Source organism: Scylla paramamosain, chromosome 7, assembly GCF_035594125.1.
Source record: "Scylla paramamosain isolate STU-SP2022 chromosome 7, ASM3559412v1, whole genome shotgun sequence".
In the NCBI taxonomy this organism is placed as follows: Eukaryota; Metazoa; Arthropoda; class Malacostraca; order Decapoda; family Portunidae; genus Scylla; species Scylla paramamosain.
Genome location: NC_087157.1, coordinates 5037501 through 5063350, shown reverse-complemented (window position 1 = coordinate 5063350; position 25850 = coordinate 5037501). Strand labels below are relative to the sequence as shown.

General features: G+C 42.3%; 1 protein-coding gene across 18 annotated transcripts in view; it reads left to right on the top strand.

Moving 5' to 3' along the window:
* The window catches only part of LOC135101945 (nephrin-like), a 529348-nt gene that overhangs the window by 404179 nt on the left and 99319 nt on the right, over positions 1-25850 (top strand). For 16 of the 18 annotated variants that reach the window (XM_064006385.1, XM_064006371.1, XM_064006370.1 and 13 more), the window contains 6 exons: positions 131-307; positions 8307-8429; positions 10680-10792; positions 13031-13214; positions 17123-17294; positions 18411-18478. In XM_064006385.1, the coding sequence (XP_063862455.1) occupies positions 131-307; positions 8307-8429; positions 10680-10792; positions 13031-13214; positions 17123-17294; positions 18411-18478 (837 nt within the window). Of the gene's footprint in view, positions 1-130; positions 308-8306; positions 8430-10679; positions 10793-13030; positions 13215-17122; positions 17295-18410; positions 18479-23577; positions 23682-25850 lie in introns of all 18 variants that reach the window. The other 2 variants (XM_064006388.1, XM_064006387.1) reach the window with 1 other exon arrangement.

The following is a 25850-nucleotide window of genomic DNA, read 5'->3' as shown; positions in this document are numbered from 1 at the left end:
TAACACCACATCACCACTATAGACTCAAAACTTCTCCTTTTCACCACCACTACCACCTCCACCATAATCATCACCACTCTCAACACCACCAGCGCATCCTTCTCCAGCAGACATTCCCTCCCTTCCTCAGACGCCCCGGTGTGTGCAGTGGGCGGGTCGGGGCGCGTGCTGGCTACGGGACTTGGCCAGCAGGTGAACGTCACATGTCGGGTAGAGGCAGCACCGCGCTCCGTCAGGTACTCGTGGGTGTTCAACAACTCCCTCGTGTCCCACCGTCTGCCCGGCGACCAGATCTTCGTCACGTCAGGTAAGTTAATATTTGTTTGTCAACCAGTCTGAAGTTACCTGTTTTGTCTGTCTGTGTTTTGCAGGTTTTTGTTAAGATTTTTAGTTTGATAGTTTTCTTATTTTCTTATGATTTTTGTGTATTATTTTTATCCTTCACTTCCTCCGGGTATGCATTTCTGTCTTCTTGTGATGCATAATTTTGGTACTAACTCTTATTACTATGCTACAATGTCTTTCCTTCTAGGTTTAGGTCACCTCGTTGTGGTCTGAGTACCTATGTAACTATTTATGTACTACTACTACTACTACTACTACTACAAGGAGGATTAAGTATGTGTATGTCTGTGTGTGTAGTGGGGGTGGGGGGGTGAGAGTCCCCTTCTGTTCCTAGCTTCTTAGTGGGACTTTAGTGGCTTATTGACTGATCTTCCTAGAACGAACAGCTGCTTTCTGAGTTCTTTCCCATTTTTTTTTTTTCAGCTTCTTTCCATCTTTGTCCTTTATCAGAGTTTTTCTTGCCATTTTTCTGATCCGCCTGTGTTTTCTCGTCGTTTTTGTTACTAATTTATGATCCTCCCCATCCTCGTCGTCGTCGTAGTAGTAGTAGTAATAGTAATACGAATAATATTATTATCATTATTATTATTATTAGTAGTAGTAGTAGTAGTAGTAGTAGTAACAGTAGTAGTAGTAATGGTGGTGGTGGCGGTAAGAGCAGCAGGTTAAATAATTTTTGTATATTTGTTTCCAGCACATTCATCTTTTCCGTCGCGTCTTTGATGTTCGCTAATGGAGGAACCACCTCAGCCCGCGACCTCTCTGCACATTCCCGCCTTGATGTACACGTGACTGGCTGGCGCTCTCTCTCTCTCTCTCTCTCTCTCTCTCTCTCTCTCTCTCTCTCTCTCTCTCTCTCTCTCTCTCTCTCTCTCTCTCTCTCTCTCTCTCTCTCTGCCTTAGTACTCTGTTTAGTTTTTCATTACTGTTATTTACGAGTATTTTTTCATCAGTGCTCTCTCTCTCTCTCTCTCTCTCTCTCTCTCTCTCTCTCTCTCTCTCTCTCTCTCTCTCTCTCTCTCTCTCTCTCTCTCTCTCTCTCTCTCTCTCTCTCTCTCTCTCTCTCTCTCTCTCGTTTTAAAGGAGAAAACCTGCCCGCACGAGGCGATCTTTTATCTCATTTTCATCCCGTTAATTAAGGGAGAAAAAAGAGAGAGAAAAAAAAGGCTCTTGTTTATAAATACAAAACATCGTATTTCTGAAAGTTATAATATTATGGTATACTCGTATATACTTTTTTTTTATCCCTCTAGCGCGGTGGTTTATTGTTTTTGAAAATAAATAAATAAATAAAAAATCGTGGTTTGCTTGAATTAAATCATAATGCTCTCTACTGTTGTATTGCTACTTGTAATGTTGCCTTTGTTGATGAGAACTGAAATACACTATGAGTAAGAAAAAAAGAATAGTAAAACGGTAAAGGAAATAATAAAACTGAAATACACTATGAGTAAGAAAAAAAGAATAGTAAAACGGTAAAGGAAATAATAAAACGATGAAGAATGTTGCAGACGTGGTTTCCTCGAAAAGAAATTGCTCTCAACAACAAAAAAAAAAAGACATGAAACAATAGGGAAGAGAAAAACAAAGAGGAGTTATTGGTTTGTTCTTTTTGTAAAAACAGGGTACAACTAATCAACTAATAGAAAAATTGAAGTGTGTATTAATAAATCAATAAGAAACAACACGGAGAGAGAGAGAGAGAGAGAGAGAGAGAGAGAGAGAGAGAGAGAGAGAGAGAGAGAGAGAGAGAGAGAGAGAGAAAGTTATTGGTTTGGTCTCTTCACAAAAATAGGGTGCGGATAATTGATAAATTGAAATATTAAAAAAAAAGAAAAAAAGAAAAGGGAGAGTTGCAGAGTGGCTTCCTCGTAAAGACAGGATGAAAGAAGGATGAAATGAAACACCGATAAAAAAAAAAAAAAAACAATAAGAAATTATTTACCATTGCTTTTTCTCTTTTTTGCTTTGTCTTAAACCATTATTGTTGTCTCTTCATCCCGCACACAAAAAAAAATGAAATAAATAAAACAAATTAATAAATGAATAAATAAATAAATAAATAAATACAGAAAAATAGAAAATGATGTTACCTGGAATAAAGTAAGATATGTCTGTAGTAGGTGATTCATTCAGATATAATTTCTAACACTTTGATTATGAAAAGATCTCCTAAATCTGATTCAGCCCTTCTGTGATATCCTGAAATGTCATAAAAAGGAAAGAGTTAATGATATCCTACATGGAACTAAAATGTTGCTATAATAATGAAAGGTCTAATGGTAGAATGGATATAATTTCTAACACCTTGATTATAAAAAAGTCTCCTAAACCAGACACAGTACATTAGTGACACCCAGAACTAAACTAATGACAAAGTGATGAAAGACTTAACGATATCTTGTATAGAACTAAACTGCTGCCATAGTAATTAAAGACATAATTATAAAATGGATATGACTTTTTACCTTGATTATAAAAAGGTCTTCTAAACCAGACACAATATATTAGTGACACCCAGAACTAAAAATAATGCCATAGGAACGAGAAACTTTACGATATCCTGCATAGAACTCACCAGACACTTTAGTAATGAAAGAACTAATGATAGAATGGAGTGTCTTAAATTTAAAGTCTCGTCGCATTAATAGACACGTGTGCACTTCATTAATCAGCAAGACCTTAAAGCGAAACCCGATCTTCTTCCTGCAATTCTAATCACTCATTAAAGTCGACGATCCGTGAGCAGCGTAAGCACTATTTTTTTTGTTTTGTTTTCCTCTGCTTCTTTATTGGCTCACTTGAACGCTTTCCATTGTTCAGAATCTCCGGTTTTCGCTTCAATACTGAGAGAGAGAGAGAGAGAGAGAGAGAGAGAGAGAGAGAGAGAGAGAGAGAGAGAGAGAGAGAGAGAGAGAGAGAGAGAGAGAGAGAGAGAGGGGGGTTTTTCTTGCGCCTTTAATGTTCGCTTTTAGTTTACCCCATTCCGTGAATATTCAACTTTCAGGAGCGTATTAACTATGTACTACTCTTTGGTAATGCAGCCTCGTGAAAGATTAATGTGCGTGAAGTTTGTTTTCACTTTGATGCGAGTTGATTATAAGTAAGTTGGAGTGGCTGCACTTTATATTGTTCCGTGCTGAATTTTTATGTCCGTTTTTATTAGCTCTGAAAAATTGGAAGAAGAAGAAAGAGAAAGGAATGAAAAGATGGAAGGAAAGAATGGAGGGAAACTTTCACACACACACACACACACACACACACACACACACACACACACACACACACACACACACACACAAGCGTAACTTTGGGTGGCGTGCGAGGGTTGGTGTGTGCCGCAGTGTTCGAGACGAGACGGGCTTTTGAAACGGTGTGATTGGTTCCTCTCGGACGAGTGGACAGCGGCCGGGCGCGAGGCACAGACCCACGTTAAAGATACCGTGTCCTTTCTGCCTCTAAAATCACGAGAATTAAAGTCAACAAAATGGCAAGGAACGCGCCGACCTGACAACATTGAGCTCCCATAAGCGCTGCGTGTAATAAACAAACACACGCACTCACAATCGCTCCACACGAACTAAGGAAAAAAGAAAAAGATTGAAAATACAGATTCTCTCCGAAAGGGAATATTTCTCCCGCGAGGGATTTGAGACGGACTATAACGAGGGAGAAGTGCGTGTATTGTCTGCTTGTAGTCAGGTTGTGTTTTATGTGGGCGGATGAGCAGTAGTAGCGGTATACACGTTCATACAAGCAGGCGGCTGGGTCCGTGCCCTCTCAGCGTCGGGCCGCGAAACCAGAATGAGCGGCAGTAACCAATTTTCCAACCAGCTGGTGTGGACTAATTCAGATAAACTGCGAATTAAAGTATATTTACAGCCGCAACGCGAAAAGTGCCCGAATTAACTAAATCTCGTGGGGAAAAAAAGTAAAAAAATAATCAAGGCGCTCCAATAACTAAATCCTAACGGTGCCGGGGAGTAAATGAATCCATACGTTTCATTGCCGCCGTGAACACCGTGGACGGGAGGCGGGAGTGCGCGCGTCATCACACTAAAGTTTCAGGTGTTATGAAAAGTGCGACAGGAAAATTGCCTCGAATTACCCTCTTTACCCCCCGACGCTTCCTGCTTTTCTGCAACAAAATATGCCGAAAATATGAAAATGGAGAAGCGTGCATGCATAATGACTCAACGCGCAGTACTCCGGCGTGGAGGGTACAAAAATGTTATTCCCTGTATCAGTTACCTCTTCTCATCTCTTCGGTTATTTCGTACTTCCCGCAACCTTTTAAATACCTTAGATGGTCCTTCAGATATAAGGAAATGTGATGTTATAATAATGGTTGATTGATTTATGGCACAGTATAACCTGGACCATAAAGAACTGGGATATAGAATAAGGAAATCGTGTGTAATTTTTCATGATGATAGACGGCGACGAACGGTAGGAATGTAATATTGTTAGGATAATGATTGATTTAAGGTACCATGGAAACTGGACCCTGAAGAGCTGCTGCATAGAATAGTGAAAACATCCGAAAATTTTCAGTATAACAGACGGTGATGAATGGTCTTGCAGCAGCTGACAAAACACTCTCAGGAACGTATAATATTAAGTGAGTTATGTTCAGCCTCTCACGAATGGCCGAGGGAACGGAGCGTGATTGCAGGTGTGGTTAAGACTCCGAGATGTAACGCTATTCTGTAAATCATATAGAGTACTTTTCATTTTTCCAGGTTATTACGAAGAGGTTAATGAAAATAATTTCTCTCTCTCTCTCTCTCTCTCTCTCTCTCTCTCTCTCTCTCTCTCTCTCTCTCTCTCTCTCTCTCTCTCTCTCTCTCTCTCTCTCTCTCTCTCTCTCTCTCTCTCTCTCTCTCTCTCTCTCTGTCTCACATTGCTTCCGAGCGAGTCTGGTAACTGAAACGACCAGATATTTCCTCTTTTCTTCTCTCCTTTCCTCTCCTCTCCTCTGTTCCATTCTTCTTTTTCTCTGTTTTCACCTGAGAAGAATTCAGCTCGTGGGATTTTTCCTTGTGCCGCAACGCAATTTTTCTTTCCCTTGGCAGTCACCGACGCCTCGTTTTATTTCCATTTACACATTTTTTTTCCCTCCAGTCTCTCTCTCTCTCTCTCTCTCTCTCTCTCTCTCTCTCTCTCTCTCTCTCTCTCTCTCTCTCTCTCTCTCTCTCTCTCTCTCTCTCTCTCTCTCTCTCTCTCTCTCTCTCTCTCTCTCTCTCACTGATCTTATTGTTTTTTTCTTTTCTTAGTTTCAAAATTCCTTCCCTTCCTTTCCTTTCATCCCTGTACGAGTACTTCACTCTCTCTTCCTCGTTCTTTCCCTTCAGCCATTCATCCACCCATTGCCTCAGCCTTCCACCCTACTTCATCCGCACATCACTGTATTGTGAGAGCCGTTGTATCTATTCCATACTCACACACACACACACACACACACACACACACACACACACACACACACACACACACACACACACACACACACACACACAGACACACACACACACAGGATATATTGCAGATTGAAAGGGATTTTGAGCTTTTGAACTTGCTAATTCTCCTCGATGCTTTTGAGCTCCTTCGTGAGGGAAACAGAGAGACACAGACGCGTTTTCTTTTTGAACTGGGGAAAAAAAAAAAAAGGACTAGTGTTATCTTTCGACTTTTTGTTTTCTTGTTCAAGCACTTCGTCAAAATGTATTTGTGTGTGTGTGTGTGTGTGTGTGTGTGTGTGTGTGTGTGTGTTTGTGAACATGACGTATGTGAAAACATGTATATGTAAATCCTTGTTGTCCAGTTGTCCGTGTGTGTGTGTGTGTGTGTGTGTGTGTGTGTGTGTGTGTGTGTGTGTGTGTGTGTGTGTGTGTGTGTGTGTGTGTGTGTGTGTGTGTACTCGCATAAGCACACTTCCAACCCCTTAAATACATACAAAGTTTGCATGTGTATGTGGGTGTCTGTTTACATGCACGCTTTCCATTCCTATCACACACACACACACACACACACACACACACACACACACACACACACACACACACACACACACACACACACACACACACACACACACACACAGCAATCTAAAGTAGGTACAGTAATACCAAATCTCCTTCATATTTCCTCACTGAATTGAATTTTGTTGTATTTTTTCGTTTTATTTTCCGTCTCAGTAATGGAGTTGCTTTCATGCGCCTTACATATATTTCGTTATGGAAGGAATGACACCACCACCACCACCACCACCGCCACCACGACCACCACCACCACCACCACCACCACGACGTCCAAGCAAAACAGATATTTCCTCAAGGTTTCATTTACATTATCTCAGCGGCCAGAAATATTGCAAATCCTCAATAAGCCAAGAAATTAGCTTATTTTCATGCGCATATTAAGGTTATATGGAGTGTAATTTAGTGCCGTATAAAGTTTAGGGGGCTGTGGTATTTATGGTGGTGGTGTTGGTGGTGGTACAGGAATTTGTGGTACAGTAGCGTCCTTGGTTCCCTTTAGCATACTAGATGTGGCTGTATCTTAAGACGCCACCAGCATACTTCATTGGAATCGTTTCCTTCGCCACACACACACACACACACACACACACACACACACACACACACACACACACACACACACACACACACACACACACACACACACACACACACACACATTTATTCTCACTACATGAGCCACGACTGAGGTTGGAATGCATTAGGAAGTGTCGATAAAGCAATATATACAGAGTTTTATTCAGCTCCGCGACGCCCTTCTACTAAACACGTCAATACATGCAGCGAGGAGGCGCAGCTACACTTTGCTCACCACTTATCAGTTCTTAAGTTACTATTTATGTTGTTGCATTAGAGATTCCCGTGTACTCGTATATTCTCTCTCTCTCTCTCTCTCTCTCTCTCTCTCTCTCTCTCTCTCTCTCTCTCTCTCTCTCTCTCTCTCTCTCTCTCTCTCTCTCTCTCTCTCTCGCTCTCGTAGTTTTCCCAGTCCTCTTATTGTAATTCCTAAACAAAGAGGTATGACATCAGATACAACCGTTAACCACGCCTCAAATTCTCACTAGTACACGTGTCTTGCTCCACTCCTGCCTCAACAGCCTCTAATTTCCTTGAACGCCTCAACACAACGACGTGTTTCCTGCCACAACAGTTAGTCACGCAATCTGAGCGAGCGTGGACGAGTGCGGGGAATGTCATGTCAGGCAGTAAATGAATTCGCTCTATGCTCTTTCTCTTACTCTTTCCTTTATTTTTTTTTTCTACTTTCTTCCTCCCCATTAACTCTGCTATTTGTTACCCTGTAAGTTATTCAGTGTTATTCCTTTTGGTTATATTTTTTTTTCAATTAGCTTTGGTTTCTTGCCCTCGTCTTTCTTTCATTCTGTTCCTTCATCGTTCTTTCTTTCATTTATTCACATCTACTATCTATCATCTGCTGGCCTATCCATTGTTGTAATGTGTTGCTTTGACTCGCACATGGTCTTTATAACCATCCCTCATTCATTCTCTCATATATCTTTTGCATTCTAATTCACATTCATCTTTCATCTATTAATTTATTCATCCTGTAGTTCTCTTTGTCCGTCTCCAACTCATTTCATTTATCCATTCAAGAGAGCGCGTGTCTTATGTATTTCTTATGGGAAGTAATTCACAAAAGTACCTTTAAGTCACAGATAAAGAGTGAACCCTATTGGAACGAGAGTGGCTGGGATGAACATACCTTGATCTTGATCTTGCCTGTACATCTCTTTCTTATGAACTCAGACCCTCGATGTGTTATTTAATAAATTACGCAGTCTGCCACGTTATGAATTGACTTTGCCTGTATGTGTGCACTATAGTCAATAAACTATTTATCTATCTATCTGTCTGTCTATCTGCTTATCTATCTGTTTATCTACCTGTGTTCTCTTGCAGACGGAGGCAGTGTCGTTCATTTCGTGGCCCGCACTCACCAGGACTACGGGACGCTGCAGTGTTGGGCGCAGAACACAGTGGGCAGGATGACGCAGCCGTGCCTCTTCCACGTGGTGCCCGCAGGTGAGAGAGAGAGAGAGAGAGAGAGAGAGAGAGAGAGAGAGAGAGAGAGAGAGAGAGAGAGAGAGAGAGAGAGAGAGAGGGGGGATGGGGGGAGGGGGAATACAACAATGACAACAAATGACTCTAATACAAGCACAAAAATTCCTTTCAATAGACCCACGCCTTTTTCCCTGTTTATTAGTGCCACTGAAGCGAGAGAGAGAGAGAGAGAGAGAGAGAGAGAGAGAGAGAGAGAGAGAGAGAGAGAGAGAGAGAGAGAGACTGTGTGTGTGTGTGTGTGTGTGTGTGTGTGTGTGTGTAGCAGCAGTAGTAAGCCACACATCAAAGCGACAGGAACGGAGATTAAATTACGAAATGAATCACTGTTCCTCGCTCACATCACAGAAGCAGGTCGAGTTTAATCTCTTTTTCTTTTCTTACTCTCTTTTTTGCCCACAAAGTCATTGGAAGCAGTTAATACCAGTACTGTTTGACATGAGCAATTGACAAGAGTAGTAACGAGAAGTGTGACTTTTATTTTTTGGCGAGGATATGTGTGTGTGTGTGTGTGTGTGTGTGTGTGTGTGTGTGTGTGTGTGTGTGTGTGTGTGTGTGTGTGTGTCACCTGACCCTCCCCAATATTGGTCTCTCGTGTCAACTTCTCTAGTCTCGACCTGACGCAGAATGGAAAGAGAAAGTCTGATACATATTTTTTTCCTCTCACTCTTTTCTCTTTCAGTCTCTTTCTCTTTTATCTCCCTAAAGCTTTCACGAAGAAGCGTATCCTTTCTCTTTTTCCTTCTTCGTAAATATTCGCAAAAATCCCTCCAGGCAATTTACTTTCCCCATCCCTTAATCCTTTATGAAAACCCCTCCTTCCTAATCCTACGGGAAGAAGCTCCACATTTCACTACCTTATTCCATTACGTTGCCAAGAAGATAACAGAAGATTGAATCCTTTTTGGCCTTTTTTTCTATCTTTCATCTCTAAACTTTTTACGAAAAATTTCCTTCTTGTCTCAGCGAGGGAGGGAAAGCAGGAGAAAGCTAGATAAATTGACACGGCTATTTTTCTCCTTAGCTGTCTTTGTCTGTCTCTTTGTCTGTCTTTCTGTCTCCGTGTCCTTCTATTTGTTTTGTCTTTGTATGTCTGTGTATCTCTCTCTCTCTCTCTCTCTCTCTCTCTCTCTCTCTCTCTCTCTCTCTCTCTCTCTCTCTCTCTCTCTCTCTCTCTCTCTCTCTCTCTCTCTCTCTCTCTCTCTCTCTCTCTCTCTCTCTCGTGGTCGCAGGAGAAAAGGTTAAAAATTTACACACTCATAAACACAGAAAAATACAGATGACTTCTTTCTGTTAACCGAGGCAGATAAAAAGAAAATGTTTTGTGTGTGCAGTTAAAGGGATGAATCTATTGTATTTGTATTTATTTAGTGATTCCAGTAGCGCAGTCGTCGTGTGTGTGAGTTACAGCCGCCAAACTGCAGTAATAAGCGGAATACAAATGGTGCAAAGCGACATGAGCTAATGTGGAAGATTGCTGTAATTTGCTGAAATAGTCTTTGTTATTTGATACCATTTGGGATAGCTCGTTACTCCGTTTTCTTTCTACTTTTCTCTTATTCTTTTATGTAGTATTAAAGTTTTATATCCATTTTTTTTTCTTGTTTCCCTTTCTTTCTCTTTTTCTTTCTTATTTTTTTTTGTTTTGTCTTTTATTTGTTTTATCAATGCGTTATTTTCTTGACATTTTTTTCTTCCCATCTCGTGTTTCTTCTATATGTCATTTTCAGAACCTTATTTCTTGGTTTTATTTTTTACTTTCTCTTAATCTTCTTCTGTATTTTTCGAATATATATATTTTTTTCCTTTTAACCCAATTCCCTTTTTCCGTTGGTCTTCCCTTTCTCACCATTTCTGATACCTCCCTTTCCCTTTTCTTCTCACCCCTGAATTTCTTTACCTTTCATTTCGTCCTCAACCTTTTCGTGACATTTCATACCTTCCCTTAGCGTCCTTTCTTCTTCCCTCCATCTTTTATCAATCCCCTCCCCATTCCCCCTATTCCTTCTACCCTTCCTCCATTCATTCCTTCCCCATCCCCTCTCCCCTTCCTCCATCCTTGCTCCCCTCACTCCAAACCTTCCATCCCTTTCTCCATGCATTTAAACCTCCCTTTACATATTCTCCCCTCCCTCCACTACTGCCCATCCTCCCATCACTCCCTCCACGTTATACAGCCTTGCCCTTTTAACCGTGACCTTCCCCTCCCTGCAGGTCGGCCGGAGCAGCCTCAAGGGTGTCTGGTGGTGAACAAAACTTACAACTCCCTGGCGGTGGAATGCACGCCGGGCTTCGATGGTGGACTGAGGCAGGAGTTTATTGCCAAGGTGTGTGTGTGTGTGTGTGTGTGTGTGTGTGTGTGTGTGTGTGTGTGTGTGTGTGTGGGTGGGTATGGGTGGGTGGGTGTGTTCTTTTATTCTTGTTCATGTTCATTGTCTTCCTTATCTTGACCTTCTTCTTGTTAATTTTCATTCTTTTCTCTTTCCTTGTTCTCATTACCACTGCTCGGAAGGTAATGTACATTTTAAAACACAGAGTTTAAGATACACATGTTGCTCTTGCTGTGTGCGGTGCGTGTCGTCAATGGCCACTAAAGGAAACGAGGTGGAGGGCTGAGAGTCTCCGCCCTTGCTAGTTTATTTTCTTTTTTTTTTTTTCTTTTTTTTTTCTTCTTCTTTTTCAAGTGTGTGTTTAACTTTGAGTGTTTTTTTTACTATTTTTGTATACCTTTTCTTTCTTCATTTCTTAATTTTATAGTTTATAAAAAAAAATTGCATTTAAAATTGTATTGTATTTAAAAGATTAACTGTATTATTATCGTTGTTGTTGTTGTTATTATTATTATTGTTATTATTATTATTATTATTATTATTATTATTATTATTATTATTATTATTATTATTATTATTATTGTTATCATCATCATCATCATCATCATCATCATCATCATCATCATCATCATCATCATCATGCCTATTATCAACATCAGCATCATTATTATCCTTTTTACTATCACCATCATATCTCACAGCTTTGTTTCACTTTATTACACTTTATGATCTCGACTTTTCTACTCAGTGTCACCTCACACGCGCCACAACCGCCCCACTCGTCACAATCACGCAGCAGTACCCGAGAATTACCTGACTTTTCTTGTCACCTGACCCATTCCGAGCGTGACAGCGATTACATTTTTTCTTCTTTTTTCTTTACATGGAAAGGACAAAGGGCTTGCAGACTTGTTAAGATAAACCACTACTAATAACACTATATTTCACTTAATTATCGTTGCCTCGTCTCTCTCCCCATCAGAAATATTGAAAAAAATTGCTACTTTAAATCTGGAGGTATTCTGATGTTGTTAAAATCAGAGAAAGGTGAAAAAAGCATAGAAAAGCAGGAAGCCGCAGTGGAGTGAACACACACGAGAAGCAACAACTAAGGAGGGTAATGGAGAGCCTGGGAAGTTGCAAGGCACGTGTAAATTTGCCGGTGGCCTCGCAAATGTCAATAGAAGGGCGTGTGTTTATTTATCACGTGATGTAAATCCTCTTTGGTCACCTGTGTCGTAATGATGTTGATTTAGAATTACCTATGTAGGCCAGCAAGCTCCGGGCGGATATATGGGGCGGAAATATGGATGCATGAATAATGGAACAGCTGGATGATGCAGTGTCCGTGTTTGATCAAAATTTACATCCGTGCTTGGTATGTGGACTAATTATACAATTGAGAGGAGATGAATATTGGACCAATCACGGGTGATGAAAGTGACGTGTTTAGTTGGTACAGTTATCTCCCATTTACTCATCTTCTATTCCCACATTTCATCTTCCATCTCACCTGTGCGAGTGTTGAAATGATGAGATAAATAAGAGTGAAAAGATCCAATTTTCAGTCACCGCAATTCACGGGGATTCAGTGGCCTGGAAAAGTCATGGAATTCCGATTTCACTTTCCCTGCGCTGAAAAGCCTCGGGGTTTTATTTAAAAAGCCAAAAGTCATGGATGAGTGATGGAATTTGAATTATGTATATTGTTTTGTTTTTAGCTTTTTCCCTTGATTAAATTGTTTCGTATTTCACAGTAATGTTTCGTGTATATATTCCTAAAATTTATGAATGTGGATGACAGGTGGAAATAGGTAGGTACGTTTCATAAAGGGAATGCCGCGTGTAGGCCTGATGGCTTTTTGCAGCTTCTTTTATTTTCTTATGTTCTTATATTCTTATGTGCACTGTGTTTAATAAATTTCAGAAAATTGAATCACACACACACACACACACACACACACACACACACACACACACACACACACACACACACACACCACTACTTACTAATTACTACAAATAACTTCAAGAAACAGACCATGGTAACTTTGAATTAACCTCCAAAACACTATTTTTTTTTCTTTATGTAGGAGGGACACCGGCCAAGAACAACAAAATCCAATAAAAAAAAAAATAAAAATAAATAAATAAATAAAAAGGCCCACTGAGATACCGGTCCCCTCAAATCTCACCAAACTGCAGCTCCTTGAGATGAACCTTCTCCCTTGACAGGTGTTCGAGGCAGTGACGGGGCGCGGACAAGCCAATGTGACCGCGGAGTCCCCAAACTTCACTCTGGAGGGCCTCACGCCGGGCCTGGACTACATCATCCAAGTGACGGCGAGGAACAAGCTGGGCTCCTCAGATCCTGTGCGGCTGGAGGCTCTGACATACAAGATGGCGGAGAATAGGATGCGTGAGTAGTAGTAGTAGTAGTAGTAGTAGTAGTAGTAGAGAATAGATTGACTAAAATTATCAAATGGTTGACAGGAAATTATTGATTGTCAGAAAACCATTAATTGTTCGAGAGATTAATTGAATTAGGTAAAACTGATTGTTTGATTGATAGTTGATTTCTAGATTGGTAGGTACGTACAGTGTGTGTGTACATGTGTAGGTAAAAAGATACGTAGGTAGGTAGGGGGGAGAGAGAGAGAGAGAGAGAGAGAGAGAGAGAGAGAGAGAGAGAGAGAGAGAGAGAGAGAGAGAGAGAGAGAGAGCGTGGGTAAAGACTTCTGAAAATTATTCTAGCATGTTGATGAATGACACTAACTAAAATAATAAGACCAATAAATTCCCCGTTTTCTGAGTTCACGCACGCCAGAAAGACGAGAAGCGCAGTAACGCGAGTAAAACTTACTGACCATGAGATTGCAAGACAAGAGAAAAAGAAATAAAAAGAAAAAAAATGAACTAAACAAAAAAAAATTACACACGCACGAATCCAAAATAATCTCACAAGAAAAATGCCCAGAATTAGAAAAAAAAAAAGTAGCTAGCAAAGTAAAAACCAAAAAAAGAAGCAAAAAAAAGACTATTGCAGGGAAGAAAAACTGAAGGGAGAGGAGAAGAAAAAAAAAAGTATGCACGAGCCAGAATTAAACACACGAGACAAAAGAGAAAGAGAGAGAAAGAGAAGTTGGCGGTCGAACGAAAGAAGGAAGAAAAAAGAGAAGATTAAAAAAAAAACAGTAAACATGAACGCAGATTAAGACAAGAATAGAAAATAGAAAAAAAAAAATAGTCAGAGAGAGAGAGAGAGAGAGAGAGAGAGAGAGAGAGAGAGAGAGAGAGAGAGAGAGAGAGAGAGAGAGAGCCAGGCAGTCTATAGAGGCGTGATGAGAATTCCAGGAGGAGGCGGAAGCTTCAAGTAGAATAAGTAACTCTGCGGCGGATGTCTGACACAACCCCTGCATTTTGGAAGGAAGGGGCGGGACGGGACGCAAGTTTTCCTCTGCGTCACACAGAATGGCAGAGTTGGGGGCGGCTTGCGTGGATGAGTGGCGGAGAGAGAGAGAGAGAGAGAGAGAGAGAGAGAGAGAGGGGGGGGGGAAACGTATTCAGAAACGCTTTGCTCTCTCACCACATCTGTTTTTAAAGGCCATAGAGATAATTAGCAGAGTTCTCAAAAGTGTTTTTACTATTAATAATGTAGATACCTTGTTAATCTGTCACTACAATCATAGAAACAACCTTAAAAACCCACGTGTGGCTTCAAATAGAGCCTTCTGAATATAGTGGAGGTAGTTAGCAGGTGTTTTCAGAATATGAGCCAGAGAGAGAGAGAGAGAGAGAGAGAGAGAGATGGATAATAATACGTGAACATGAACGAATGAGTGATTAAAAGGACTGATTTCACCACCAAGTTTGTCTCCCAGGTACGCCTCAGGTCCCCTATAATAAAAGAGAGTGTGTGCGTGTGTTTGTGTGTGTTCCTGTCCCCGCTCACCTCTTTCCTTCCTTCCCTGGAACGCTAGTAATTAAGAGAGAAACCTATGTGTACCTGAGTTCGAGAGAGAGAGAGAGAGAGAGAGAGAGAGAGAGAGAGAGAGAGAGAGAGAGAGAGAGAGAGAGAGAGAGAGAGAGAGAGAGAGAGTATGCGTGTTATTTATGGTTCCTCTTCCGTCTTTTATCTTTATTTAGTCTCGCACTTTTTTTTTTTTTTTTTTTTTTTTTACGGCTTGATAACGAAGCGAAATTAATGTCATGCTTCGGTAAGTTTCATGCGAGCGTGGCGTGTGAGCGGCGGCTGCAGACTCGCGGAGACAGGAAGGGAGCAGCGGGAATTTTAATACATTGCACGGCTAATATTCCGAGAACACACACACACACACACACACACACACACACACACACACACACACACACACACACACACACACACACACACACACACACACACACACACACACACACACACACACACACACACACACACACACACACACACGCTTCGTAATTCTAAGGAAACTTTTGAAAACTCGCCCAAATTCATCTTTCTTACAAACTTGACGATAAACAGATAGCTACAGACAGTCTCAGAAACTTCATTACCACCTTTTAATCCCTCGCATTCCTCACTCTCCATGCTCTCCACCACCTCTCCTTTAACGTCCTCACAAACTTCCCAAACACTCCCAAACACTCCCAAACACACTCAGACAATCACGTGCTCGAGTTGAGAATTTTGATCTTCATTAATCATCCGACAAGACACTTTGGGGGAGGCTTTTGCATACACGTAATAATTTCCTCTCGCCTGCAAGTGTGAGGAGGACTTGACGTCTAGAGAGAGAGAGAGAGAGAGAGAGAGAGAGAGAGAGAGAGACCGACAGTGGAGGAGGTACGCTGGAACTTGGAAACACATCACTGTATAAATCACCGGAGAATAATTTCACAAACAAGACTGAGGTTTACAAGAGGACGAGGAGGCAAAGAAGAAGAAAAATAAGGAAGAGAAAGAGAAAAAGGATGAAGAGCTATAGGAACTCAGTGTCTGTGCCGGTGCAATGGGAGGCTGATTAAGCAACACGAAACTTATCTCATTTGCGTCATTCCTGGCCAGCACGGAGCCTTTGTGTTGGAAGCCAGAGTTTGTATCCGCTCAGCGCCTGTCATCTGTGGCCCCTCGCTTGCTGCTGTGTGACCTTGACCGCCCCTGTGTGTGTGCGCACGTGTGTCTGTGTGTGTGTGTGTGTGTTGAGGGATATGTATTGGTGTCTCTATATTGCTGCGTCACCTCTCGTCTAGTCTCTGCTCTCTCTCTCTCTCTCTCTCTCTCTCTCTCTCTCTCTCTCTCTCTCTCTCTCTCTCTCTCTCTCTCTCTCTCTCTCTCTCTCTCTCTCGCTCTAAGTTGTAATTGTCACCTCAGAACAGTGAAAGGAAGGAACACCATGTAAGTTTTTTGTTATTATACATTAGAATCACCTTTCTTGATCCCTCTCCTCCAACTTTTCCCTCCTCCTCCTCCTCCTCCTCCTCCTCCTCCTCCTCCTCCTCCTCCTCCTCCTCCTCCTCCTCCTCCTCCTCCTCCTCTTTGTCCTCTGGCCCGAATCAGTGACACCTACGACTCCCTCAATGGCAGGGATCCTCTTTTCTTGCTTCGGTTAATGGACTGGAAAGTTACTGAACTCCCTCAACTTTCGTGCTGTAATGAGCAGTGTATGAGACTCATCGTTGGTGTTATGAGAAAAGTTCGCCGATTAGTCTTCAGTAACGTTAATTACGATTTGGCGATGCCCACTGCGACCTCCAGAACCTGCAAACCTCACCTCACCTCACCTCACCTCGACTCACCTTCCTTTGCTATTCTCGTCCTGTCCCGCTTTGTAATGTCCACCCGCTCCTGCTCCATCCCGGCCGCACCCGACCCTCATGCACCAAACTCCGGAACTCCCTGCCTGCATCTGTGTTTCCGCCTTCCTGTGATTTGAGCTCTTTCAGAATGGAGTTTTCAAGACACTTATCCTCCAATTTTGGATGTTTTTTTCTCTCTCTCTTTGCGAAATAGTACTCTCAGTGGGTCTTTTGCTTTTACACTTTCTGTTGCCTTGGCCAGTGTCCCTCTTACATAAAGAAAGAAAACATCCTTTTGCTATTACAAAACACACCATGAGGTACACACTGATTTGCTTGCACTACAATCTCTCTCTCTCTCTCTCTCTCTCTCTCTCTCTCTCTCTCTCTCTCTCTCTCTCTCTCTCTCTCTCTCTCTCTCTCTCTCTCTCTCTCTCTCTCTCTCTCTCTCTCTCTCTCTCTCTCTCTCCACGTCTTCCCTTTAGTCAGTCACTCCCAGGCCACTTATAGCCTTAAATATTTCCACAGGGGACGAGCAAGGTGGTGAAGGCAACGGCGGCGGAGGACCAGGGGGCGGCATGCTGCTTGTGAGTCTGGCGGCGGTGGCGACAGTGGTGGTGGTGCTGGTGGCGGCGGGTCTGGCAGGTCGCTGTCTCTGGGCCCGACGACACGAGAGGGACCTTATCACCGGCGGCAGCAGGTAAGGTGGTGGTGGTGGTGGTGGTAATGTAAGATTGATTTGGCTTACGGTCTCTCTCTCTCTCTCTCTCTCTCTCTCTCTCTCTCTCTCTCTCTCTCTCTCTCTCTCTCTCTCTCTCTCTCTCTCTCTCTCTCTCTCGCTCTCGCTCACATGTTTCCTTTGTAATAAATCATTTTTTTCGTATCATTTCATCCCATTATAGTTGGATTTTTCTTATTAAGTGGATAATGAGGTAGAAGTTTGGATAATGAAGAAAATAAACAGAAGGAGGAGTAGATGTAGGAGGAAGAGAGAGAGAGAGAGAGAGGAGGAGTAATATGAGTAGGAGAGGGTGTGTTGATATCAGGAGGAAGAGGTGGAGGAGGAGGAGGAGGAGGAGGAGGAGGAGGAGGAGGAGGAGGAGGAGGAAGGAGAGAAAATAAGTGAGAAAGAGTGGAAGTGGAGGAGGATGAAAAATGTAGGCGATGACGGTGATCATTAGGAAGAGAAAACCGTAGCATTAATTAATGAAAGCGGTGGTTGTGGAGCTGATCACAAAAGGTGGAAGAAGGAAGAGGAAGAGGAGGAGGAAGAGGAATATTTTTGCGTGGGATGTGGTGACAGGGAGAGAAAGGAAGGTGGTGGTGGGTGAATGGAGCTGCCACACACACACACACACACACACACACACACACACACACACACACACACACACACACACACAGAGAGAGAGAGAGAGAGAGAGAGAGAGAGAGAGAGAGATAGATAGATAGATAGATAGATAGATAGATAGAGAGAGAGAGAGAGAGAGAGAGAGAGAGAGAGAGAGAGAGAGAGAGAGAGAGAGAGAGAGAGAGAAAGAGAGAGAGAGAGAGAAACACAATCCCAGACAAAATCCCATTGAAGTTGGCTCTGTGTTCGAGGTAGAGAGAGAGAGAGAGAGAGAGAGAGAGAGAGAGAGAGAGAGAGAGAGAGAGAGAGAGAGACTTTTGAATCAACTGGAAATACTTTTTTTTCACTGGACTTGTCTTTGATGATAAATATTTTTAGAAACATCACATATAGATCAGATCATTAACTTGGTCCCGAGTGAGAAGGGTGACTCCTGATGCAGCCTTTGCTTCCTCCCTCCCGCAGAAGCACCAGAGGCTATTCGGCGCCCCCTGAGAAGCACAGTGGGCGGCTATCAGGTGAAGAAGCTACAGGTGAGGAATATTACACATTTACTACAGAAAGAGAGAGAGAGAGAGAGAGAGAGAGAGAGAGAGAGAGAGAGAGAGAGAGAGAGAGAGAGAGAGAGAGAGAGAGAGAGAGAGAGAGAGAGAGATTTGAATTAGGAAAGCCTCTTTTTGTAGCAATCCTTTCTTTCCTCTATTGATATTTCCTTTTTCTTTCGTAACTTAGTGGCTGTGTTGCGTGTGTGTTACTATTTTAGCTTCTACTCAGTACTCAAAGCTTACCATGTGAGTACTTGTGTGTATTGATGTATTTTTATTCCCCACTTTTTCCAGCAAAGATTTGGGGAATAAAGAGGAGAAAGGGAAACGCATTGACAGCTTTCATGTGTTTAAGAAGCAGAAGGAAGAAATCTGACAATACATCCAGAAAGTCCTTGCCACATTTCCTTCTTTTCTTCTTTCATTCTTCTTTTTTCTTCCTCTCCTCCCCCTTCATTTCTTCCACCACCACCTCCTCCATTCTCCTCCTTCACCTAATTATAGCCCATCATCATCATCATCTTTCACTGTCCTTCATTTTTACCTCTATCTTCATTCGCTGGTGCTGAGAGGGAAGGGAGAAGACGAGTGTGAATTGAGGTGATAATGGGAAGAAGGTAGGGAAGGGTGTGGGCAAACTTTAGAGGCAAGGAATGTGATGAGAGAGAGAGAGAGAGAGAGAGAGAGAGAGAGAGAGAGAGAGAGAGAGAGAGAGAGAGAGAGAGAGAGAGAGAATCGCAAGTAATAGACAGAATCATGGGGGTAAGAGTTTGATGGACGGAAATTGTTCAGGAAAATAGAAGGAAGAAATGGATGAAGCGAGGGAACGAATGGAGATAGAGGAGGAAGAAGAGGAGGAGGAGGAGGAGGAGGAGAAATGAGAGACAGAAGTTGACGAAAGATCGACAATAAAAGATAATAAAGATGAAGTGACTGAAGAAAGATGGATGGAAATAATGCTTGACCTTTCTCTCTCTCTCTCTCTCTCTCTCTCTCTCTCTCTCTCTCTCTCTCTCTCTCTCTCTCTCTCTCTCTCTCTCTCTCTCTCTCTCTCTCTCTCTCTCTCTCTCTCTCCTTGCACTACTGCGCGAAATAAGTTTATTCTATTTATGTAATATTCCACTCAATTATTGGAAAATCGTCACGTTCTCTATTTTTTAACATCTATCGGTGAGAGAAATTCATATGCGTTTTCTTTTTCGACGCTCGTTTTCTATCGCGTAATTAAACATACAAATATATATGATTTTTTCGTTGTTTGTTTATTTATTTATTTTTTTTTATTTACTGTATCTATTTATTTTATTTTATTGATTTGTTTTTGTTTTTTTTTGCTTTTCCGTTTTTCTTTTTCTTCTCTTTTTTTCCATTTTTACTTTTATTCTTTTCTTTCTTATTTTTCCATTTTTCTTTTTTTCCTTTTCTTTTTCCCTTGTTTTTTTCTTTTCCTTCCTCTTGTTAACTTTTTTTCCTTTTTCCCTTTAATTCTTTTTTTTTCCTTTTTGCTTTTCTTTTTCTTTTTTATCCTCTCCCGTTTACTTTTTCTACCTTTTTTCTTTTTCTTTTATTTTTTCCTTCATCAATTTCCTTAATTTTTCCTGTTTTCCTTATTTCCTTTTTCCTTTCCTTTTTTCTGTATCTTTCCTTTTCCTTTTTTTTTTTTTCTTTTTTCCCATTTTTGTTTATTTGTGAGTGGAGCGGCATTTATGCTGAAATACTTCTTTGAACACGGAACTGAAAGAAAGAGTGCATTTTTTTCCCTCCCTCATCAGATTTAGGTCACTTCCGTGCATTTATTTATTTATTTATTCACTCACTCCTCGCAGAACAAAAATAGAAGCGTGTGTGTGTGTGTGTGTGTGTGTGTGTGTGTGTGTGTGTGTGTGTGTGTCCTCTTCGCCAGTTTAGGATGAATGATTGAATAGTGTGTCTGAATGTGTTTTTTTTTCTTTTTCTCTCTTTTTTCTTTTTTTCTATTTCTTTGACATGCATTTTTTTCCACAAGCACAGAATTCAGTAAGTCTGTGTTCATATGTTTGAAACTTTTTTTTTCGTTTTCCACGTTTTATATTTATTTTTTTTTATAATTCTTCATTGTTTTTTTTCTATCTGTTTGCCTGTCTGTCTGTCTCTCTTGTGTTTGTCTTTCTACACGTGTTTTAATTTTTATTTTTTTGTTTATTTATTTATTTATTTTTTTTTTTTGCTTCCTTTCTTTCTGCGTGTATATCTCTCAATTTTATTCCTACTTCATGTATTTATGTCTGTCTGCTTGCATGCCTATGTGTCTGGTGTGTCTGGTTGCCTATTTGTCTGTCTATCTGTCTATCAATCTTTCTCTTTCTCCCCGCCTATCTGTATGTGTGTGTGTGTGTGTGTGTGTGTGTGTGTGTGTGTGTGTGTGTGTGTGTGTGTGTGTATTATTTGCCCTTTCAGTTTTTTTTATATTTTTTCTTCTTTTTTCTTTCTTTTCTGCCTGTCTACCTCCTCGTCTGTATGTCCCTCAGTACCTGTGTCTGTCTGTCTGTCTGTCTGTCTGTCTGTCTGTCTGTCTGTCTATCTATCTATCTATATATCTGTCTGCCTGTCTGTTTTTCTATCATGTACTTTCTCTCTCTCTCTCTCTCTCTCTCTCTCTCTCTCTCTCTCTCTCTCTCTCTCTCTCTCTCTCTCTCTCTCTCTCTCTCTCTCTCTCTCTCTCTCTCTCTCTCTCTCTCTCTCTCTCTCTCTCTCTCTCTCACCTGTTACTTTCTACCAACACTCCTTACAATATCCTGACTCTCATTACACTCCCGCACTTGAAGAGATGCATTGAGAGGAGGATAGGAGCGCCACGCCCCACGTATTACGCCTAAAGAGAGAGAGAGAGAGAGAGAGAGAGAGAGAGAGAGAGAGAGAGAGAGAGAGAGAGAGAGGGGAGGGTAGGGGCAGGCCTCAAACAGACGTTGCCATCGGCGTCACACTTTGGGGGGGAAATAGTTCACGGGAGAGACAGGAACACGCCAAGAATTTCGACGAAGTTTGAATCACTGGCAACACTAGAAACTGTTTTAGCAGGTCTCTCTCTCTCTCTCTCTCTCTCTCTCTCTCTCTCTCTCTCTCTCTCTCTCTCTCTCTCTCTCTCTCTCTCTCTCTCTCTCTCTCTCTCTCTCTCTCTCTCTCTCTCTCTCTCTCGTGGAGAAAATCTGAGAGAGAGAGAGAGAGAGAGAGAGAGAGAGAGAGAGAGAGGAGCCTCCTGTGACTTGCCTTGACCATACTTCCAATTCTAATCGCCTGGTTCACTTCTGCGCTTCCCCTGAGACTCTCTTGAGGGACCCGCCAGGTGTTTCCTCCTTGTTAAAGAGAGAGGAGGAGGAGGAGGAGGAGGATGGAGGAGAGGAAGGAAGTTAGAGGGAAGAGGGAAGGACGAAGCACGACGAAGAGTAGGAACGGAAGGAAGGGTAAAAGAGAAGCAGGTGGCTAAGGATGTTTGGCAAGAGCAGGAGAAGGAAGAGGAGGAGGAGGAGGAGGAAAGAAGGAGTAAGAGAAAGAAAGAAAAGGAGGAATCGAGGTGTAGTTACGAGTAAGTGAAATTTAAGGATCCTCGAGGCACACGCTCCGGTGGTTAGCTAAGGGACTGTGTAGAGAAAGAAGAGAAAAGAAAGAAAAAGGGGGAAGTGAAACCTCAACTTAGATAACATTTTTCTTGTTTCTCCATCTTTGTTTCCTTTCTCTCTTTCACGTGTCAGTCATTCTTTTTTTCTTTGCTGTTTTTTTTTTGTTTCTTTTACCTGGGAATGTTTTTTTTTCTTTTTTTTTTGTTTTTGTAAAGCTCGTGTGGATGTTCTTTGTCTTCCTTCGCTGATCAAAAATTCATGGGCCATTTAACTTGGTGATGATGTGTGTACGGGTGTGTGTGTGTGTGTGTGTGTATATGTGTGTGTGTGTGTGTGTTAAATAATACACCACTGGTAACTATTTGATGTCGTTTCTGTACCTCACCACCTCCGTTTTTTTTTTCTTTTTTTTTTACTATTTCTTTTCGGTCCGTCTTTTTTTTTTTGTCAGGGTATACGAGTTTTTTTCTCGTTTTTTTTAAAGTTTATTTCTTTTCTCTCAGTTTTGCTGCCAGTTTCTGTGTGTGTGTGTGTGTGTGTGTGTGTGTGTGTGTGTGTGTGTGTGTGTGTGTGTGTGTGTGTGTGTGTGTGTGTGTGTGTTTGTGTGTGTGAACGTATGTGTATGGTCTCTCTCTCTCTCTCTCTCTCTCTCTCTCTCTCTCTCTCTCTCTCTCTCTCTCTCTCTCTCTCTCTCTCTCTCTCTCTCTCTCTCTCTCTCTCTCTCTCTCTCTCTCTCTCTCTCTCATTAGTGTGACGCTACCATTACCTAATCAATCATTCGTTACTGCCACAAGACACGGCCAAGTCGCGTGCTGAGTGGGCGTTCGGAAACAGGCCGGAAGAGGCATTACGAATTACTCTTATTGACTCTCTCTCTCTCTCTCTCTCTCTCTCTCTCTCTCTCTCTCTCTCTCTCTCTCTCTCTCTCTCTCTCTCTCTCTCTCTCTCTCTCTCTCTCTCTCCATTGACACTAATTAGCAGAAAAAAAAAGGTGTGTGTATATTGAAAGGATTTTTTTGTGTGTGTTTGTATTAGAGTCATTTGTTGTCATTGTTCTATCCTGTTTGCTCTCTCTCTCTCTCTCTCTCTCTCTCTCTCTCTCTCTCTCTCTCTCTCTCTCTCTCTCTCTCTCTCTCTCTCTCTCTCTCTCTCTCTCTCTCTCTCTCTCTCTCTCATACACAAAGGTGAGCAGGCACAGGTGAGCAATGAGTACCGGGGAAGGTGATGCATTCCTGCCAAGAGTCATTCCTGGAGAGACGTCAAACACTGAGGGGAAGGAATGTGGCGATCAGTACTTTTTTTTTACGTGACAGTACCCCTCCAACACGACACTGATGACCTCTTGCCCTCCTTTCCCGTCCTATTCCTTCCTTCCCCACAAATCACCCTCAGGTCTCCTATTTCCGCTCTTCATCACCCGTCACTTCTCCCTAACTTGCCATAGACCATTTCCATCATTCGTGCGTCTTTCCTTTTTGTTTTTTTCACAAGCTGTGGACGCCAGGGTGTTCGTCACAGTCAACCAGGACTCGAAGGAGATCATAACGACGATTATCCGAAGGAGTGACAAACTTTAGCGCCGCTACCAACGACCTGTGAGTGAGTGCGAGGAGCTGCTTGTGGTTGTGTTGTTTTTTTTTTTTTATTTTGGTTTTTGGTTTAGTTTGGTTTGGTTTAGTTGGCAGGTTAGGTTCAGAAGAGCAGCAGCAGCACCTCACTCACTCACTCACTCACTCACTCACTCATTTACTCACTCACTCACTGGCACTTATGGGTTTTTAGGTTTTAGTTCCTTGGCAGAATGTATTAGTTGGTGCACTTACTCACTCACTCACTCACTCAGCTCACTCTAGCTTACCTACTGTGAAATACCCTCCCTCGCTGGCTTGCTTCCTCGCTTGCTTACTCATACACTCACTCACTCACTCACTCGTGTAGACAGGCAGTTAGGCAGTCAATCACTCACTGTCTTACTCTCTCACTTTCTCACCTGCCTGTCTTGCCACACCTGACTTCCGCACTTTTAGCACCACAAGTTTTCTTAGTCTACTGACCTGATGAGAGACAGAGAGAGAGAGAGAGAGAGAGAGAGAGAGAGAGAGAGAGAGAGAGAGAGAGAGAGAGAGAGAGAGAGAGAGAGAGAGAGAGAGATGAATGAAAACAAACATACTTTACCGAGACTGCAAGATTTTCCTCGGACTCATTTCAAAAACACAGTGACACGCGCATTCTCAAAAAAAAAAAAAAAGCTCAGCCCAGATCAAAGACTAGATACACAGAAGCTAGAAAAAAATTAAAATAAAAAATAGGTTGAAAAATCGTCATAGAAAAAAAGATTGATAGCGAGAGTAAATTTCAAACACAGATATACGAGGAGTGAGTTAAAATGCGTGACCTTATTGCTCTCTCTCTCTCTCTCTCTCTCTCTCTCTCTCTCTCTCTCTCTCTCTCTCTCTCTCTCTCTCTCTCTCTCTCTCTCTCTCTCTGAAGCTTCGCAAGGCACAAAGGCTTCACGTACCGCGGCTCGTGGCTGTTCCCTTACGCTTCTTGATGTCCTGTGGTTCCTGTAGGGGATGCTGACGAGGCTGCGTTACCTTTACCTTGCCTTTAGGAGTCCCTCAAGGGGGTATTTGCAGTTTCCTCACAGGCATGATGGGGCCGGAAGGGGGTGGATGAGGCTGGATGGTCGTTCTACCTGTTTGTTCCCCTGTTTGTCCTCTATCTCGTCCCTCCTTCCCCGTCGTTCTCTCCTTTCTCGCCTCTTCACCTGACCGTTTTGCAAATGGTCCCCCGTCTCTCTCTCTCTCTCTCTCTCTCTCTCTCTCTCTCTCTCTCTCTCTCTCTCTCTCTCTCTCTCTCTCTCTCTCTCTCTCTCTCTTAGTACTCGTTTTTCTCCTCGGTTTAGTGCGACAGTCTCTCTCTCTCTCTCTCTCTCTCTCTCTCTCTCTCTCTCTCTCTCTCTCTCTCTCTCTCTCTCTCTCTCTCTCTCTCTCTCTCTCTCTCTCTCTCTCTCTCTCTCTCTCTCTCTCTCTCTCTCTCTCTCTCTCTCTCTCTCTCTCTCTCTCAAGAATCCCAGGCCCCATAACAATCACCATTAGTGCGTCGCGCCATAAGCCAGGCCGCCCCACCGTCATAATGCACACGACGAGGTTCCTTCTTTTATCAGCCATTACACCGCCCGCCCCTTCTCCTCCTCCTCCTCCGCCGCCGCCGCCGCCGCCTCCCATCTCACTCCCTTCTCCCCTCATGAAACACTGCCCTCGTCCATCCTGTGCTTCTCCTCCCATCCCATTCCCCTTCCCCCTCCCCTCTCTCTCTCTCTCTCTCTCTCTCTCTCTCTCTCTCTCTCTCTCTCTCTCTCTCTCTCTCTCTCTCTCTCTCTCTCTCTCTCTCTCTCTCTCTCCTTTCCTTCACTTTTTTTTACTTCTATATTCTTTTTTTTTCTTCTGTTCCGTTTCCTCCTTTTATTTCACTTTTTTTTCGTTTATTTTCGTTTTTTTCTTGCTTTTTTCTCCCATTTTCCCTTTTTTTCGTTTTTTTTTATTCTTCTTTTCGTGTTTATTTCGGTTCGCCATCTTGAATTGCTTCTAACCTTTATTTTCGTTTTCTGTATAAATTTCTCTTTTTTTCTTTCTGTCTTTCTGTGTTTTTCCCTTTCTTTTCTCTTTCTAGACCTTTTTTTCTCTCCTGGCTTACTTCTCTCCCTCTTTTCTTCTTTTCTTCTTTCTTTTCTTCGTTCATTTCTCCATATTCCTCATTTCGAT